We start from the raw sequence: 18553 nt of genomic DNA, 5'->3' as shown, positions 1-18553 counted from the left end.
GCCTTGAACAATATACTCCAATTACTCGCATTCAGTGACTTCAGCAATCAATAACATTCAGATAAATCATCTAAAAGCATAACAATCCAAAGGCTTTTTCAACAACATTTCTTTTTTATATATATATATATATATATATATGGAAAAGTAGTACTTTCAGACACCCCCAGCCAGGTTTTTTTGGTGGATGGAGTCATAGGCCTTTTTTTGAAATACATAAGTACAGAACAACACGGGGACATTACACTTCCTCTTAAGTGGTAATCATTGTCAGGAGTCCCCCATCATTTCGCAATCATAAATGGAATTGAAGTACTAAATGGAAATTGAAGTACTAAATGGAAATTGGAATACATTCAAAGCAAGCAGCAGCTGTAATTTAGTCTCAAAAAAATTGTTAATGTTGAATTGACTCAACCATACAATCATTCTAACGCACATGATGAAATCTAATATATGTAAGTTCTCTAAGTGAAAATTTGGCATGACGCAAAGTACAATATTAGGACTTACCTAAGACAATGGTCCAGTGAGTACGCTAAACTTGCAATAATGACATTTATAATCTCTAAAATGATTACCCAATCAGCTACCTTAGTACCCATAATTCGTGCCATACACTGAGCCATAACCCCCAGCGTGGCCTGCATGTCCAGGGTTGGAGGGAGGAGACGCATAAACAGAACCATGAGCCGGATATGAATTGTAACCTTGGTCAGTAGTCCCACCTGCTGGTGCCTGTTGCGGTGGTGGCGCCCCAGCATCAACCATAAAATTCTGCAACAATATTAACAGAATGTCAGCCACCAATGTTTTATTAAATGGGCCAAGCTTTAGCCTATATATATTTTAAAGATCTGAGCTTGAACTTGGTTGACAAATCTCAGCTTGAGCATATGATTTTGCTCGGCTAAAATTTCTACTTAAGTATTTATGACAAACAGTGATTTAATGAAACATGGGAAAAGTCAAGGAATAATGCCTGTATCAGCTGCTGAGCAGCTTGAACTTGGGAAGCAGTTCCACTGATTTCAACTGTCATTTCACCAGGAACACCCCTAGTTTCTTGTATAGTAACGGTTGCCCCACTAGCTCGTCGAATGTAGCTGATACTCGTACCAGCTGTCCCAATAACAGCATCAGCATACATTAGTGGAATTTGCATTTGCTGTGTGACCTGCAAAGACCATCAACAACAAATTTAGAAATGTGTAGAGCAATTATGTATCTATGCATCTGAGGAATATCCCAATACTTGTCCACATAGAAAAAGCATACTAAGCTAAGGTTTATTGCCATAGAACCCTATTTACACACAGATTTTTAAACTGGGTTCAGAATAGAAACATCTCACATCTAAAGCACATCTCTATGACACCTTTGCATGCAGGGTTTTGCAAATCTCCCATTGCAACCCTCTCAGAACTGGGCTGAACTGCAATTCTAAGTGCTTAGGAAGAATATTAAAGTATTAGCAAGCTCAAATGAGCCACAAATCACCCAGGAAGAGACCAAGATATTGTATGTAAATGACTGAGAAGTCATTAACTACACATTCTCCAACCCAAAGATCCCCTCAAAAAACATCCAATCAACTCAAACAGAATGAAACATGATTGCAAGACATATTTGACAAGCATTAACTAGAAATTACCAAAAAATTTACAAGACATCCCTTGGCCTTTTTTTCTAATTTGCAATTCTTGCAACCACCACAATCATAATTTTGAATTATCCAGTCATTCCTCTGACTATAAGAGATCAAAAAAGTCTCAAGTCACTTCTTTTGGGTAGTCTATTATCAATAACAAAGGAAAAATATGTGAAACAAGATAGTGACCTGGGTAACCATTGACGGTGCTGTTTGGGCATTTGATGACGCATGTACACCCATTGGAGCTTCTCTTCCATAGGCAGATATCCCATGATGAGGCTGTTTATCCATGGGAGGTGGCAAGTCAGCAGGTGGGTAGTAATTGTCAAGTTGCCGAGGAGGTGGCATGTATTGAGGAGTAGGTCCATAACCAGGACCTCCACCACCACTTGGAGGAACACCTTGAGGTGGACCCCATGACTGGTGTTGTGGTGGTGGCATGTGCTCCATCTGAGGATTCCCCATTTGCATCTGCCAGAAAAGCAAAATGCGTCATTTTTTTAGAGGGGTAAGTAAAAACACAGTACATCAACAATTCCATTTCCCAGAAAACTAAAAGAAAGATTATCACTTTATTGCTCTAGCGGTGAAAACCATTTTCTTACATGCATTTCAAATATAGGAATTATACTGCGATCAACTAAAAACTTCCTGAGATGGGAAGCAATTAGTTCCACCGCCTTGTGCACACCTGCTGGATCCCCTACGACTTCAACAACTCTATCATCTTGAAGGGCAAAAACAGGTAGGTCTTCTGCAGAAATCATTAACCAAATTGTAAGACACAAAAAAACTCTCTAAAGAAGAAACTAAGACACAAACTAAGAAATGAACTTATCCATCTGAAGTGATAAATTGAAGCTAAACAAAACAAAAATGCAAGATCTAAAGGAGTTAAGAATTATCTAAAGTGATTACACTTTTATTAGAATATCAAAAGTGACATTTTTCACATCAAGGGAAATTTTTAAAAAGTAGCAAAAAAAGAAAAGTAATGTCATTCAGATTCAGACATAGATTTCAACTGGTAGTACGTAGAACTAAGAAGGGGATGTGCTAGAATATTAATTACAGCAGTTGACCAGTGATAACAACAGTGATAATAATAGCAGAGGCAGAAGAAGCAGCAGTGTCATTTACAGTGAGGTTAAGTGGTGGCAGCACAACCATGGTGTAGCAACAACAATGGTGGTGGAAATCTGTTCTGACGTTCATGCTTCCTTTTTTGCTTAGATTCTTGTTTGGCAACACTAAAACATGTGTTGCCTGGAGAACCATAACACTTTGTTACCAAACATTCATTACCTTGCATTTGGAAATATTGCGACTCCATCTTGAGGGTAGAACTCAAATACAAAAAATGAATGTGATGGACGACAATTCTTACATCTAATGTCTAGAACTAAACAGTCCTAGTAAGTTCACCCACAATAAAATAGGTGCCCTTTACATGCAAACCAAATTCCTTCACTGACCCTTTTCTTTGGTAAGCAAGTGAGTGAAGGTTATTTTTTCCTCAGACCCACTCCCGTCACTAACTTTGCTTTGATAAATATCAGGAAAAAAAAGGTAAATTGGTGCTCCAAAACTTAGATGCATCCACTGAAAATTGACTATAATCCAATAGTCCAAAATAGGCCTCAGTTATTTAGACAAGTCGAACAGAAGAGTAAATTTTATATTGCAAGATTATGACATGATACTAAAGTGCACCACAAAGAATAGCAAAAATATCTAGCAAACCATGTATGCACATATATAGAGAAGCAAGGCAGCTCAAGCAGAAAGCTAATCTAATATATTCATAAATAAATTTAACTCGAAAGAAAGGAAAAAATTTATAATAAATAAAATCTAATAAATAAAACCTGCACCAAGAACTCTAACGATACAGTTTGATGCCTCTTGAATGGATTTAACAGTTCCTCCCTGTTTTCCAATCAGACTTCCAGCTTGAGAGGCAGCCACAAGCAACCTTGTTGAGACCTTGCCTCCCATTCCTGGTGGAGCATGAGATGAATCACCCTCCAAACCATCCACAATGCGTTTGTGAACTCTCAAAAGGCCATCCATAGCAGGGGGGAGAGAAGAATCAGGCTCCTCCTTGGCAGATACCATTACCTATTTAAAAGCAACAAACAGCAACATCAGCAATAAGCAAACGCACTAAGATCCACAAATACCTATACAATATAGAGAGAATAGGAAGATAAAACAAAATTACCAAAACAACTATCCTTTAGCAATTTTCAGAGAAAAAAAAGGCTTACATCAACCTGATTATTACATTTTGAAATTACTGAAAGAAAGAACATCAAGTATTAGAAATTAACACTTAAGATAAATAGATATTTAGCTTTATGAGACATTCAGAATTGCTAATAAAACTTTCATACATTTGGATATCTACCTGTCAAGGATAAACCTTCCAAAATTGATATGTTGTCAATAAAGAAAGTGTTTAGAAGACACGCATGCAATTCAAAAGGTTGAATGGAAAGTCAATTGCAAGCAAGCTCCAATACCTACCCCTTGAAATAATTTAACAACAAAACAAGACTGCCCCCCCCCCCCCATCCCCCAGGAGAACACAGTTAATGATCTTTCATTGTTTCCTCGAAAATTCTGAGTCTTAACATATGTTTCAGGACAATTGTCATACTAAAGATTGCAACTATACCTAGAAGTCATATTTGTATTCGATTTTTCCAGTTTGGCTTTTTTTCTGCATCCAGGGAGAAGAGGGGGTTGGGGGTAGAGAGAGAGCTTAGAAGAAGAAAACTTCTTAGGCAACATTTCAATATAGATGAAATATGAGACTTGTTTGTCTAAATCTCTGGACAATTTATAAAGGCATTGATTCGACATCATATAACATCATTGGAGCATGATTAGTAACCTCCAACATTCTCAAAAATAGATTAAACACACAAGGGAAAAAGACTTTATACATTTACCTACAAAAGCCTAGATTATCTTCTACACCGAAAATTGTAATTATTTTAAGATGCATGTTCAGCATTATGCAGTTTTTTTTTTTTAATCTTTTTAAGAAAATGGTAGTGGATTGTTAAGCTATGGACTTTAGATTTTGGTTTGTAAGATTTTTCTTTTACCTAACTAAAGCAGTATAAACAAATAAAATTTAGGATTTTTTTTTTTGAAAAATTATACACAATTTATTTTTGATATAGTTTCTTTTAGGGCTAATTCGTCGTAGGCAAATTTAAGGTGAACTCAGAGAAGTTTAGTATTTATGGCAATCTCTGGATCATATGACTGCAGATTCTAAGTTTCTTTTATGGTGTTTATAATCTGCGGCAAGACATCAATCATCCAGGTTCTGAAGTTACCAGATAGAATGCAGAGCTTCTTGGTACAATTGTGCGTACAAGATGCATATGGTTTTTCCAGATCAACTGTTCAGCACTTTCTAATACTCAATGCTGATCCCTGCAATCTGGACCTTTGGTTCTTCAACTATGAGATCTTATTGATGATTGAGTCGTTGCCTTAAAATTTGCAAACAGAACCTGCACAGATTCATTTTTGTTATTACAATAGATGTAACTATATTTATATTTTATGGATTGGTTACGTTGATGCTTCCTCATGTCTTCTATTAGTTACATCATTTTAAGAGTTATATTACAGTGCATAGCCAATTACCATATTTTGTTAGTTATCTTAGGTTGCTTTCCAAGTTTAGATAATTTTCTCACGTTTGGTAATAGAAGTGGTTAAGAAGTGACTAAATTTTATATAATGAAAAATTACAGTATTCATAAAGAATTTTACCCTAGTAGGCAACTAGTATATGTGGAGAACGAATGAATTCCAAGAATCTTGGACCGCTATAAGGATCCTAATTCTCATTAGAACAGTTAGGAATTTCAATATTGGATGGAAAATGCCATCATGTTTGTTTGTAATATCATCTCACTTATAGACCTAAAATCATACACGAATACACAGTATCACCATGTTTTTCCAAATTTTCAATGAATAATTAATAACTTAGTATGGAGTGGAAAAGGGCTAAAAACGAATTGTAATGTCTTTATTATAGATTTTAACTGAAAAAGTGATTGGTATTTTATTTTCTTTTCTTTTTTTTGATAATTAATGATTGGTAATTTTTACAATTAAGAAACTCTTAACAATAATTCAGAAAGTTTTGTTTCTCATCTAAGTTGACTCTACAAAATCCTAAAATATCATGTTTTCATATGGCTGACATCATTGGTGTCATACACACACAGGCCAAACCATAACATTGACCATTAAAAGTTTCAGCAATTATCGAACGCTTAAATACAGGGTTATGCTTCCGGCAGCACATGCTATGGGGCGGTGGGCCTGGTAATAGGGCCAAATCAGTACGTTCTAAGAAGAAATATTTGAAAGACTGATTCTCTAAACGCCTCTCTAGATATTCCTCGATGTCCCGGCTACTCTCAGAACATAGCCATCCAAACTCAACATCTGAAGAAAAATAGAGGAACTCTGCTTGCAGCACTAACTTTCAAAGCTAATGTAACCAATAACTATTTTTTATGCCCAGAAATTGCTTAATCAGCTCCCAAGTAGAAATTAAAATTAGTGAAAACGATAATAACAGATTAATATCAGTTATAGTAGCAACATGTTGAACTACCAAAAATAATAAATAAATTGATGGTATTTCCACCAAACAATAAGCATTAAAGGCTTCTGCCCTACCAGCCCATTCACAAAGCTTAATGAGGAAATAAATTGAATCAAGATAAAATAATTAGAAACAAACTCACAGCTCTTTCTGCTGTCCCTGGAGGACCATCAAGAATTTTTATGCGAGCTCTTGTCTCCTCAACTATTTTTTTTATGAACTCCCCTCTGCGTCCAATTATACTACCAACCTTCTGTGCAGGAACCAGCATCCGGAAAACACTCTCTCCAGGCCATCCAGGCCACTTCTTTTCACCGCCTCCAATGACAGAATCCTCATCACGCCCTTGTTTTTGTTCCGGCTCTGTGTTTTCAGGTACGTGATCAGGTATTTGATCAGGTAATTGATCAGATACTTCTTCAGCTACTTGTTCAGGTACTTGATCTACGTCAGGCTCAACAAAGACATGATCAACTTCAACTTCAGCCATAAGTGTAGTGCTGGGGAAAAGAAGAAAAAAAAAAGATCAATCAATTATATCATCTAGAGTAAGAAGCACCAAAATCATGATCATGGAGCCTATTAAATATAAGTAAATAAATATATAAATATATATAATTAAACATTAAAAACTCAGAAAGTTCAACACTAAAATCCAGAATTTAACTTTTTGATGTTATCTTATTAAGATTGTTAGATGCATTAAACCAGCAAAGCTAAAAGGAAATCATCAGTTCCACAATTGTACCTCAATTCAAGTAAAGACTCTTTGCTAAAGGTATGAATGATATATCTCTAACACCCGCAAAAATCCCTTTAACTGTATTGTTTGTCAAACCACTACTTGGGCCAAATTCTATATTTTCAACGAAAACCTATAACAATAGGCTATAAATTTTAGTTCTACTACAAGCAAAAGTGACTATTTTCCTTAGCCTCAAATAAAGCCTCATTCAAGGCTGATCTTTCTGATTCTATGTTCTCTATTTTGGCTCACTTCAACATTAAGTCAAGCACAACATAATCAAAACAACTTAAAAACACAAAACCCTGATTTTGTTTCCAACATCTACACCTGACTCCCCTTCCGCATCAACTATCTCCATGAATATTGCTATTTTCACTACTATTTCCATTTCTCTCTTCTATTTTCAATGCAATCAAAACCCTAAGCTATACACATGATGTTCATACATACATGTAAGAATAACAGAAAAACAACAACAAAACATGGACTTTACACGAAAAATTATAGCATGCTCCTAGTGGATAGGGAAATTGAAAACACAGTAAAGAGTAAAATAAACAAAATAATTACGGGAAAACAAACAAACAACATTATTGTCACACAAAACAATAAGCCAAAAAAATAACCCCAAATTCACAATCTCTTAATCCCACAAAATTACACTACAAAACCCACTTTTTTTTGGATTAGAAACAACCATAAAACGAATGAACAAAGAGAATGCATCAAAGGGTCAAAATTTAAGAACCCAATTACGCAAAAAAAGAGATAGAGAAAGAACAAGTGCACGAGAAATCAGAGGACCAACAAAACCCTAGAAATATAGATTTACACACGACGATTTCTTTGATATACTTACATGGGTAACTAGGAGAGCTAGAGAAAACTGAGCCGAGAGAGAAGGGAATTCGAGAATGAAGGAATTAGGGTTTGGAAAGTTAGAGAAGAAGAAATTGGGGTTTTAGGGTTTCGAAGAGGGAGAGAGAGACAGAGAGAGAAAGATAAGGAAAATGAGAAGGAGATCTTTTTTTATGGGATTGGGTTTGGGGGGCGTTGGTACAGTGTATTTATTTGGTACTGTTATGATAGAGTATATACTACTACTATACCCTCGCTCTATGTGATTTTGTTTTTTGCGGTCCTTCAAAGTAATTGAATTTGCATGTTAGTCCTTAGGGAAATGTGAAATTACGAAGATATGGCTGGAAAAAAGTTCCCAACTTTCACCTAAAGGGTATGCTTTTGGATAAGTTTATTTTATTTATTTTAATTATTGTACAAAAAATATTGTCATAAGCGATGCTTTAAAAAAGTTGCACCTCAATTTTTTAGATGAGACCTAAAAAAAGAGACTTATTAGGCTCTAAGTGTACCAATAAGTCTAAGTACAATTCTTCATAACCTTTTTACGAGTACTTAGATAGTATGTTGTGATTGCTCTGATTATAACTTATCATATAAGTTTTGTTTGTTTGGAAATTAACATTTTTTTTAAATGTTAGTTTTTCAAAGAGTATTTTTTTTAGAAAATTATCTCATTTTTCTATATTTGATAGTTGCCTTAAAATGAATTGGAAAACTATCTTTTTAACTTCTTTTATTTAGTTTTGCGTAAGATAAAATTATTTTTTTTATTTAGTTTCACGTGAGATAAAGTTGTTTTCTAAAAAATTCTAACGAAAAACAACTCTATCTCATAGACTCATACCAAGCTAAATAATATATAAAAAAAAAAAGTTAATTAATAGTTTTTCTTTGACCTATTTTTTCAAATACTACCTAACATAGAAAAATACAAATTACTATTTTCACATAAAGTTTTCTATTGAAATAAACAAGACACACATGAAAAAAATTATGAAGATTTATGTATCTCTAACACTATTTATTCTCATTTGCTAGAGGAAAAGAAAAGCAGATAAAACCTTATTTGCTAATGCATTCTTATTGCCACCACATACCATTCAATAATTATGAAAAAAGTTATATGAAATTTGACTTTGTTGGTAGATTGGGTTGGGATGTATATGGTCGGTCCAGATCAGATGGTACCCAACATGGTTAAAGAAATTATAAAAGTCTACAATGAAATGAAAAAACCAAACACAAAAGTCTAATGTGGTATAGCGGTATAGGAAAGGTAATAGATCCAAAGGATAAGGAGGTTGTACAGAGTATATCACGAAGTAAAAGTCTATAATGGTGTGGACAAATATTACAAATTGTAATAAAATGATAAGAATTAACCTCTTGGACAATTCCAAAAGGACCACTTGCTTGGTCTAAGATTGTGATAGAGCGAATGTTATGTTTTGAGTGTTGTGATATGACTTTTTTGTATAAATTGTACACACTATTGTAGCCCTGCACTAGTATTATTTCATAGTAGCTTGCAATCTAAAATGAAATAACTATAGTCAGTAACTTAAGACAACTCCCTTTTTTTGTTAGTAATTAAAAGTTTGACCTTCCTCTAGTTACCAATGAGGGAACAATTTTCAAATCCCTAAGATATCTATCTCACTGCATTTTTTAAAAAAATTCTATGGCCTGGATCCCATTCCATTGCTAGGGTAAAATTAACACGATTTTGCTAAAGGACACTTCAGTCAAGTGCAAAGTCTTGACCTGTGTGGAAAAATCATGATGGAAAACAAGGCACTTCAGATGAAATATTTTAGTTTAGAAAATAAAGGCCTTTACTGATTTTCTATACAAAATTTGGTTTATGAGATTTGGACTATCAGCTATACACTAGGATAGTGACAAGATGATTCAAGACCACACGAAACAAAATTGTTAGGCCTTGTGTTGGTCTATTCCTGGTGAAACTCATGAGCTTTATAGGCCCCATAGAATGGCTGGCACAAATAAGAAATCAAGGTCATAGAAAAAACTTGCCTAATTTCTTAGTTATCGCTGAAACCAGCTACTTTTTTTTTCTTTTTTTTTATAAGGAAAAAAACCAGCTTACATGATCCAACAAATAGTAAATACACAATTTCATTTACGAGTGGACATAGGCAAAAACATTAGAATTAGAACCATCCAAAGTGGTTCATTCAATGTGATTTGGTATGTCTTCTCGCATCACACTTCAAATTTGGACGAATACAGTTAGAACTTAGAACCTAAGCCTGTGCTTATTTGTAAAATTCACAAAGAAATAAGGTTTAAAACACTAGCTTGGATCCATGACAGAAGTCATTCTAATTTGGTCCAAGGACAGCAGCAGAACCAGGCTGCATGTTCTTGAGTCTTAATAATAATATAAACGCAGGGAATTTATAGGTTATAAAATTTGATGAAATCAAGAATGAAAACATTAGAATTTGTCAACAATAGAGGTAATTAATTTTCAGAGAAGTGCCTATTGTCATTATCGACCTAGATTGTTTGTAAAAAATAAACCTGTCAAGGGCAGCCTTACTATGATCAATGAAATTAGGTTCAGAAACTAACTTTTGTAGTGATACCAATGCCATCCCTCCATTTCAATGGCTTTATAGATACAAAAAATGGAGGCATAACATTCAGATATTAAATCATAGCAATAACAACAGGACTGGTATTATATTAAGCAGTGGAAACAGAAAACAGGCACACATACTTTCACAGAGCATAGAGATATCTTAATGAAAATATGCATAAATATTTGATAAATGATTGCCAACAGGTAGCGGCTGTTAAAGTAACGAGTTTGCCATACCTTGCAAAATCCTCAAAAAACATCATTGAAACTGAGTTGAGGATGAGTAGATAGATTTGATTAAAGGAGAAGCCTTTTTTTATTTTTTGAGAACTCAGCAAAATTTTCAGTGGTGGTCAGGGGGTTTGCACAGAGAAAATCCAGCGAATTTATGTGCTTCAAGAGAATTGGAAGTTGAAGGACATGAGTGGCTATAAATTCAATGCTTGGTTGTCTACACTGTAGAGTTTTGACAATTTTATGTACTTACCCATAAAACGATAGGCAGAATTTATGAGTGAGTTACTAGCAAATCTGTCACATATCTTTGTAGATATTCTTACCAAATTTTCCTTGGAACACTTTAATTGTGGATGAGGACCACTCCAGGAATTTATAGAAGCCGTGTCAAGTTTGCTTTGCTATAATCCTTTTGGTCTGTAAATACTCTATTTTTTCCTTTAATCGTGAAAATAATACTTATCATAGGATAGAGAAGTATTCCTATTAGACCTTATATTTAGAAAGAGAGAGAGTATTTTCTCCCCAAAAAAAAAAAAGAAAAGAAAGAAAGAGAGAGAGTACAATATTTTCACTAGTTTTTCTTTATTTGTATCCATTTACCACCCACTTCCCTCATGATTTTCAAATTAATGGGCAGGTAATACAGATGCATAGCACATGCTATATATACAATCCTCTCACAGTTTAGTTTGGCTTCAGCAAGCAAATTATGAATTAGACAGTCTATTAAGTAAGAATTGTCACCACAACTATAGGTCAGCCCCATTAGAGATTAATTACCATGTAGTTTACATATAGTTCATATGACAAAAGTCAGCACCATCAGACATTTTTATTAAACGACTCCAAATGTCTCTTAGTGTATGTGTTTGTGCATGTGAAACATTCTCAGCCATGGCCAAAATTTAATCCTGAAACAAGGCATGAATCTTGATCACTGTAAAAATCAAGTCCAGAATCTTCCAATTTGCTTCCCCCAAAAGTAGGCAAACATTGAATTTATGTAACAATACACACACATAAATGTATTTATAAAATAAAGTTAGGATTTTAAACACTGGAGAAACAAGCACGAGCAATATTAATTCATAGAAAATATCAAACAGGTTCAGCAAGTACCTGCTTCTTCTTTTATTTTTTATTTTTTATTTATAATAAGATAGGAATCGAACCCTGAAAACAAAACCCCATGGAGGGAGCAGAAACAGCACTGCATTGGCCCCCTGTTTTACTTTCAATACAACCCCTTTTAATACTTAGTGTGGCTCATATAGTTTTTAGACTTGCTTGGCATCAATTGATCCCAAGCGCATGGTATGCCATAGGCTTATTAATCACATAAGATGAGATGTGGTTCGACCCTACCACATGTCAGCCTCATAGGCTTAGCAATCACATGTGACAATATATAGTTCACTGTAATCCCATGCACAGTACCTCCTAATTTGTTGGTCTGCTCTTTTGTAAACTTTTGACTTTTTACCTTTAAAGCACAATTTTTCTACTGATAATCATTTCCTTATGAATCAGTTCTATAAGTTGCAAGATACAAAAGACACACATGCACACGCGCACGCATACACATATAATATGATCCACCCATCCATCCTATAAGTTTAATCTGTGATGACTCTTCTCAGCAAAAAAAAATGTGATGGTGATGACTCCCACTACAACAGATTAAACTGTGGTTATCCTTGTCATAAAACCATAGTGAAAGCTAGAAAGATAATCAGTACTTTTTTGGATTTTGGAGCATACATTAAAGAAAAATATCATTTCTGGATTTCACCAAAACACAAAATGCTATCCAACAATTTTATAGTAAAAAAAATTCCCAAGTCAATTATGTCTGGAAAGAATGGTTAGTGATCCATTCAAACATCAGAATTTATGTGCAGTAAGCAATATAAGTCCGAAAAGAAAAATATATGTTGACAGAGATCAAACTCTACAACTCTCTGAGGAAGAATGAGAGTAAACAGAAGCATATAACTGCAACTGCCCTGTAAAGCCACTCAATTGAAGTAGCAGTCTCTCAACTCTCGTGACTATTCCATACTAGAGGCACCATTTGTAGAAAGTACCTACCTACTCTACTATTTAACTCTACTGAAGAAGATGATATAAACGATAATGATACAACAAAGGAAGATTGACATGGCCTCATGTAGTCATTTGTTGCCCTCAGTAGCTGCCCCAGGTTCAGTTGTGGTAGTATTGGTAGCAGCAGTTGTATCAGTAGTCATAGCAGGAGTCGAATCAGGAGTAGTAGTAGCAGTAGTAGCAGTAGTAGTAGCAGTTATAGCAGGAGTAGTAGCAGCAGTCGTAGCAGGAGTCGTAGCAGGAGTTGTAGCAGCAGTCACAGCAGTAGTCATCAGAGAGTCAAATTTCTCAGATTTCCCCAGCACAATTTCAATCTAAATTCAGGGGAATAGAAAGTCAAAAACCAAAAAGAAAGAGATCAGAAATAATCATAATTTTTTAAAGCAAATTTAACAAACTGAACCAAGATACCCAAATGCACACCACCCCTTCCCTTCCCCCAAAGATAAAGAAAAAACCACCTTGGCCTTTTGAACAACACGACCCTTGTTCTCGTCTTTCATGCCAACAGTAGATGTCAAAACTTCTGTTCAATTCCGTAAACAAAAATCATCAAAACAGCAATCACTATTATCATGTACATGGAATGATTATTAGCATTGGGACAATGGGATTCTTACTCTTCTCAGTAGCCAGTCCATTGTTCTTCAAAATCTCAGAGATAGTGACAACTGTAGTGATTGCTGTAATGAAATAAAATATGTGAAGAATTATAGCAAGTATGATAATTCCTAAACCAAAAAAGAACATATAATATAGTAATAGATGGCAAGAAAAAGAACCGAATTAGAAAGTATACGAAGTTGCGCAATGTGAATTATAATAGTTCCACGTATTGTTACCCTATCCTCAGTTTTGCTGTGAAGCAAAGGCAAAGAAAAGAGAACCTATAGTGTTATTATTCTGGAAAACTAAACTCCCATGAGAATTCCAAATTCCCATCAATCATTGGAAGCCTATTCTTGTGAAGTCCATTCTTCCTCATAGCTCAATAATTAACAAATCTGTCAAAACTATTCCTAGGAGCACATAGTCAAATAAATATCACAATAATATAAGGCACAAAGTCAAACATATCAGATTCACTGATCTTGAGACTACAAAGAAAACTCAAGAAGTAAAGAAAATGAGTACTTATAAAATGTTGCAATTGCTAATCATTCATGAAATCTTCAACCCATAGTTGATTATATATAGCACAAGAAAATCAGGTTCAATTAAACTTTGTGTATTCTTTCTTTTCCCTCAATTATTCAACAAATGGAAAAGAAAAAACATACCTATCTTTTTTCTTGTTTGGGTATAAAACAGAGGAAAATGTAATACAAAGAAAGAAAGTTTGAAGAAAATGTACCCATTCCCAAAGCAGAAAGCTCGACCTCATCGTGCTGCTGAATGTATCTCTGCAACAAAGAAAAAACAAAGCTTTCTTGTTGTAAAATAAATAAAAACGCATTGGTCTTTTTCTTTCACCACATTCTCTTTCCATGTGACCAAACAGAAAGTGTTAAAGCTTGACCAAATCCGGTCTTTTTCATTTCCTCCATTATCTCATCTCATAATTCTTGAACCAATTGCATTCTAATCTGTAATCTTGGGATCCAATTCAACAATCTTACAATTATTCAATCTTCCTCCAAATTTTTGCTCATAATATCACCAAGATTGGTTAAAAAAAAAAAAACTCATCTTCGATAAATGAAAACTCATCGTTTGCTTAATTACTTGGAACATATATAAAGAAAACTAAACAAATGCTCCTTCTTTAATTTTCGTTTCCTTCGTTTTCTCAGCAACCAAACAAACTCAAGAAAGAATCACATAACCGATCTACATTCTACAACCACATATCCATTCCAATCATTTTATGAATTCAATTCCTCTAAAAGAATCAAACAAATAAAAATAACACATTCTATATCCTCAAAGAGAAAAGCATAAGAACATCGAATCATAAATCGAAACAAAGAAAAGAGAGAGAGAGAGAGAGAGATTGTACCTTAGCGAGATTGACGTAGAAGAAGAGTGGTTTCTTGGTGTTGGAAACCTGAATTCGGTTCTTCTTCTGAGTCTCAGTGGGAGCAGCAGCAGGTACAGGAGAAGGTACAGCAACAGCGGCCATTGCTATGTTGTTAGTTTCTTAGTTTGTTTGTGGTTTTTTCTCTGTGTTATCTGAAAATTTTCTCTCGCACTTTCTCTCTCACTTTTCTTTCAGAGCGGGAAATTATTGGGTTTTTGGATCGCAAAAGTAGGTGAGGCCGTTAATGCCTTGGAGGGGAGGTTTATATAGGGCGCGAGTGTGGGTGGTGGGGCCTATGGGGTCGATACACGTGGCCAATTATTAGTGGCTGAACCCGTTTGGGCAGTTGGAATTCTAAAAACAGAAGAGAGAGAGAGAAAGAGAGAGGCCGTTATGCTCTGTGAGGTTGTTATTTTGTTTTGCCAGAAATGACGGGTTTGACCCTTGTTTGATTTTTTGTATTCTAAATTTCAGTCCTAGCTTGGAAATTCTTAGTTTTACTTTACTATTGAAGTTGAAGAAAAGAAAAGAAAATTGAGCCAATATGAGGTGGCATATTTTGTTCCCTGTGAAATGACAGGTTTGACCCTCTTTTTTATTTGGTATTTTCATTCTAGTCCTAGCATGAATATGGGCCTTGGGCCTATGCTTCTTCATTATGTATAATGAGCCGGAGTGTGCCTTGATGGATTATGAATGGTAAGCTATGGCAGGTTGATTTTCTCTTTTTGTTTCATAACAAAACTAAATTAGAGGCTATGGTTTTGTTACTTGTGCATTACCATACCAATTTACCAACAAAGTGTGCAAAAACTGTGATTATACTTTTACTACTAATGTTGATGAAAATTGAGTCATGCTATTATATATGCTTTGCAATAGGATAAAAGTATGTTATCAGAGAAAAGTTTTTTGCCCTATTCCTATAGCCCACTTGTTTTTTTTTTTTTTTTTCAAAAATTGCTACTTGCTACTATTAATCTTTAACTTTGGTACGAAATTAACAAAGGATTATACAGTGTGGGAAGTCTTCTCCTAAATCGTGAATCATCCTTTAACAAATTTTGAAAACAGTAATTTAGCATGTAAATTGACTTGTACTTTTCCCTATTGTTTGGAGTCCATTAAAGGTCTATTGGACTTATAAAGATACAGTTTCTATCTAGTGTATTTGTGCACTAGACACGATACGATGCAGAGTTTTAAACACGTGTTCGTATTGTATCGTGTCCAGTGCAAAAATGAAACGTAGCCATCCCCATTTCTCTAAGCCTTTACTTTCGTGAATGTTTACAAGTTAAGTTATTTAATATTTTTTGATGAAGAGTTAAGTTATTTAATATTGAAAACCTACATTTGTTGTAACTACATATTAAGACTTGACCTATAATAGCGAGTCATTCAAGCTATTTAGGTTATGTTTTTTTAGTAAAGTAGTTAATAGTGTGGTGACTAAGATATCACATATATAGTGAGAAGTGAACCTATCAACCTAAAAATAAAAATAAAAATAAAAAAAGATATTTTCCAGTAAAATACTTGTAAAGTGACAAGCGATGCCAACAAATTAGGTTTGGATAAAGACACCTCAATCCAACCTTAACTTGATAATCATAGCACAATTGAAATTGGTTCTCTTCTGTTTTTTTTACCCCTTCTTGAAACTGCTCTTGATTTGACTTGGGCTTAAAAACTTCCCGAACCTATAAAGTACCTTTAAACTATTTTGTCGAGTGCAAAACGTATAATTAATTAAGATTAAATGTATATTATTATAACCAAGTAACAAGTATAGATAGGGACATCAGGACATGTGAAATTATGAATAAGCCAATACAAAGCTAATTAAATTCACCAAAAAAAATTCAAGTTTGAATCTTCAACATGAAGACCTGAGCCTATCCCCTACGGTGACTTCTCAAGCAACAAGAAATATTGAGGCCTGTCCCTAATTTTGGTAGCCCAAATGTTAAACAGACCAGTTTGGGCTGAAAATAATGATTGCTCTACTATATTGCCTATCTCATTGTTATCTGAGATGATAAACCCCACAAGCAACTATTTAATTCTTTATAGTATTAAACAATAAGAGATTATGAGAGAAATTCTGGCAAGGTTGGGTGAAGGTGTCATATGCAGCATATAATGCATTATTTAGCTACGGGCCTAGGAATTAGGATCCACCAAATGCAATAAATGACACTGAATGAGCGTAAATAAAAATTTTGAGCATTTATAAGTGGTTCCTCAAGTTATTTGGTGTGATTTTCTACCATCTGATGAAAGCTTTTATTTCTAAAAATTTATGACCATAAAGGAATCAAAGTATGGAGACAGAAACATACTACTTACTTCATTGAATATATTTGGTTTCATTATAGTTTTAGTAGGAGTAGTGATAATCAAATGATAGGAACCAATTCTCAAAAAAAAATGATAGGAACCAGAATTTTAATTTTGCAAACAAGTGGGGGGAAAAGCACAAAGAAATTGGTCAACAACATTGAATGTAAAGTCTCAATCATATATAACTTCTTAAATACATTGAGGCTTTGCAGATCTAATGCTGTGGTCCAAATGCAAATCACTTTGTAGGATCCAACAAAAAGAAATCGTTCTGAACTTTGCTTCCATTATGTGTAACTATATATATATTTGTGATTATTTTCTTCGCAGAATCACACGTGCGAAAGATGAAAGATATCGAATTTTTGAGTGAGGTTGACATTGCTTAAGAAAATGATTTAACCTTTAATTAATGGGACAAGAACCTTTTTCTTCTGAATGGTCATTTTCTATGTGGAGCCATAACAACAAGGGGGTATGGCTTTATATAACACACAAGAAGGAAGGAGAAAAAATGTAGAAAACAAAATCAATTTGAGAATCTATAAAATAAAATAAAAACGATACGATATGATTCTATAAATATGCTATCTATATTAGTGAACTTTATATCTCTCATTTAACTATAAAAAACTTTACCAATTAAGTTAACTGGAATCTACTAGTCAAATTATTTGATTACCTTATGATATAATTTTTTCTTCGTATAAACCACATACAATTTGAAAGTCTATAGCTCAGATTCTCAGCACAAAAGAAAGAAGAAAAAAATTGGGGTACAGTTTTTTTTAGCTTTTACCAATAGAAGGTCTAGCAAATGAAGTGACTAATTATATTGTGAGGTCCTTTTTTTTTTTTTTTGTAATAAGGTGAGATCTTTATCAATTCATTGAATCTTACCAGATTTATTCCAAAACCTTTTAAATTTTCTTTTTGGAACCTAATGGCGTATACGTTTCAAACTAATGTCAAAATCATTTTTTTTAATGAAAAAAAATTATTGCTCACCCCAAATCTGTCCATTCAAGATATACTGGATCTCGACAGTAAAGGGATCTAGGATTCATTAGGTACATTCCAAATTGTAAATAGTATCTATCAATAAAGCTTTGATAGATTAATTCTTGTTGTTAATAAATTATTAACGTCATAATTTTTAATGATTTTATTCATCCAAAACAGTGTTGTAATGATTTCAATGTTCTTTGTTATGGGTTTTTACCTTAGTAAATGTCACGTGCTTCCCTACCAAACTTGATAAGTGGTAAACATATATATGATATATGCTTAGGGTTTAAGATTAATCACCTAATGCAAAA

General features: G+C 34.0%; 2 protein-coding genes across 3 annotated transcripts; both read right to left on the bottom strand.

Moving 5' to 3' along the window:
• Positions 1-351: 351 nt before the first annotated feature.
• LOC142627755 (flowering locus K homology domain-like) lies at positions 352-11002 on the bottom strand. 2 transcript variants are annotated; one of them, XM_075801631.1, is made up of 7 exons: positions 10760-11002; positions 6445-6802; positions 3523-3775; positions 2260-2408; positions 1841-2125; positions 983-1177; positions 352-777 (listed from the first exon to the last, which is right to left on the bottom strand). In XM_075801631.1, exons 1-7 carry the CDS (start codon positions 10783-10785, stop codon positions 595-597), a joined length of 1449 nt encoding a protein of 482 aa, XP_075657746.1. In that variant the 5' UTR covers positions 10786-11002; the 3' UTR covers positions 352-594. The 2 variants fall into 2 exon arrangements, with proteins under 2 accessions (XP_075657746.1, XP_075657748.1); XM_075801633.1 differs by lacking the exon at positions 10760-11002 and adding an exon at positions 7910-8089.
• A 1587-nt stretch (positions 11003-12589) lies between these two features.
• LOC142629730 (uncharacterized protein At2g34160-like) lies at positions 12590-15184 on the bottom strand. The gene is made up of 5 exons (XM_075803769.1): positions 14868-15184; positions 14223-14271; positions 13489-13551; positions 13330-13394; positions 12590-13182 (listed from the first exon to the last, which is right to left on the bottom strand). Exons 1-5 carry the CDS (start codon positions 14988-14990, stop codon positions 12937-12939), a joined length of 546 nt encoding a protein of 181 aa, XP_075659884.1. The 5' UTR covers positions 14991-15184; the 3' UTR covers positions 12590-12936.
• Positions 15185-18553: the final 3369 nt, after the last annotated feature.

This window comes from Castanea sativa, chromosome 3 (assembly GCF_040712315.1).
Source record: "Castanea sativa cultivar Marrone di Chiusa Pesio chromosome 3, ASM4071231v1".
NCBI classification, from domain to species: domain Eukaryota; kingdom Viridiplantae; phylum Streptophyta; class Magnoliopsida; order Fagales; family Fagaceae; genus Castanea; species Castanea sativa.
This window is presented reverse-complemented; position numbering and strand designations above follow the sequence as displayed.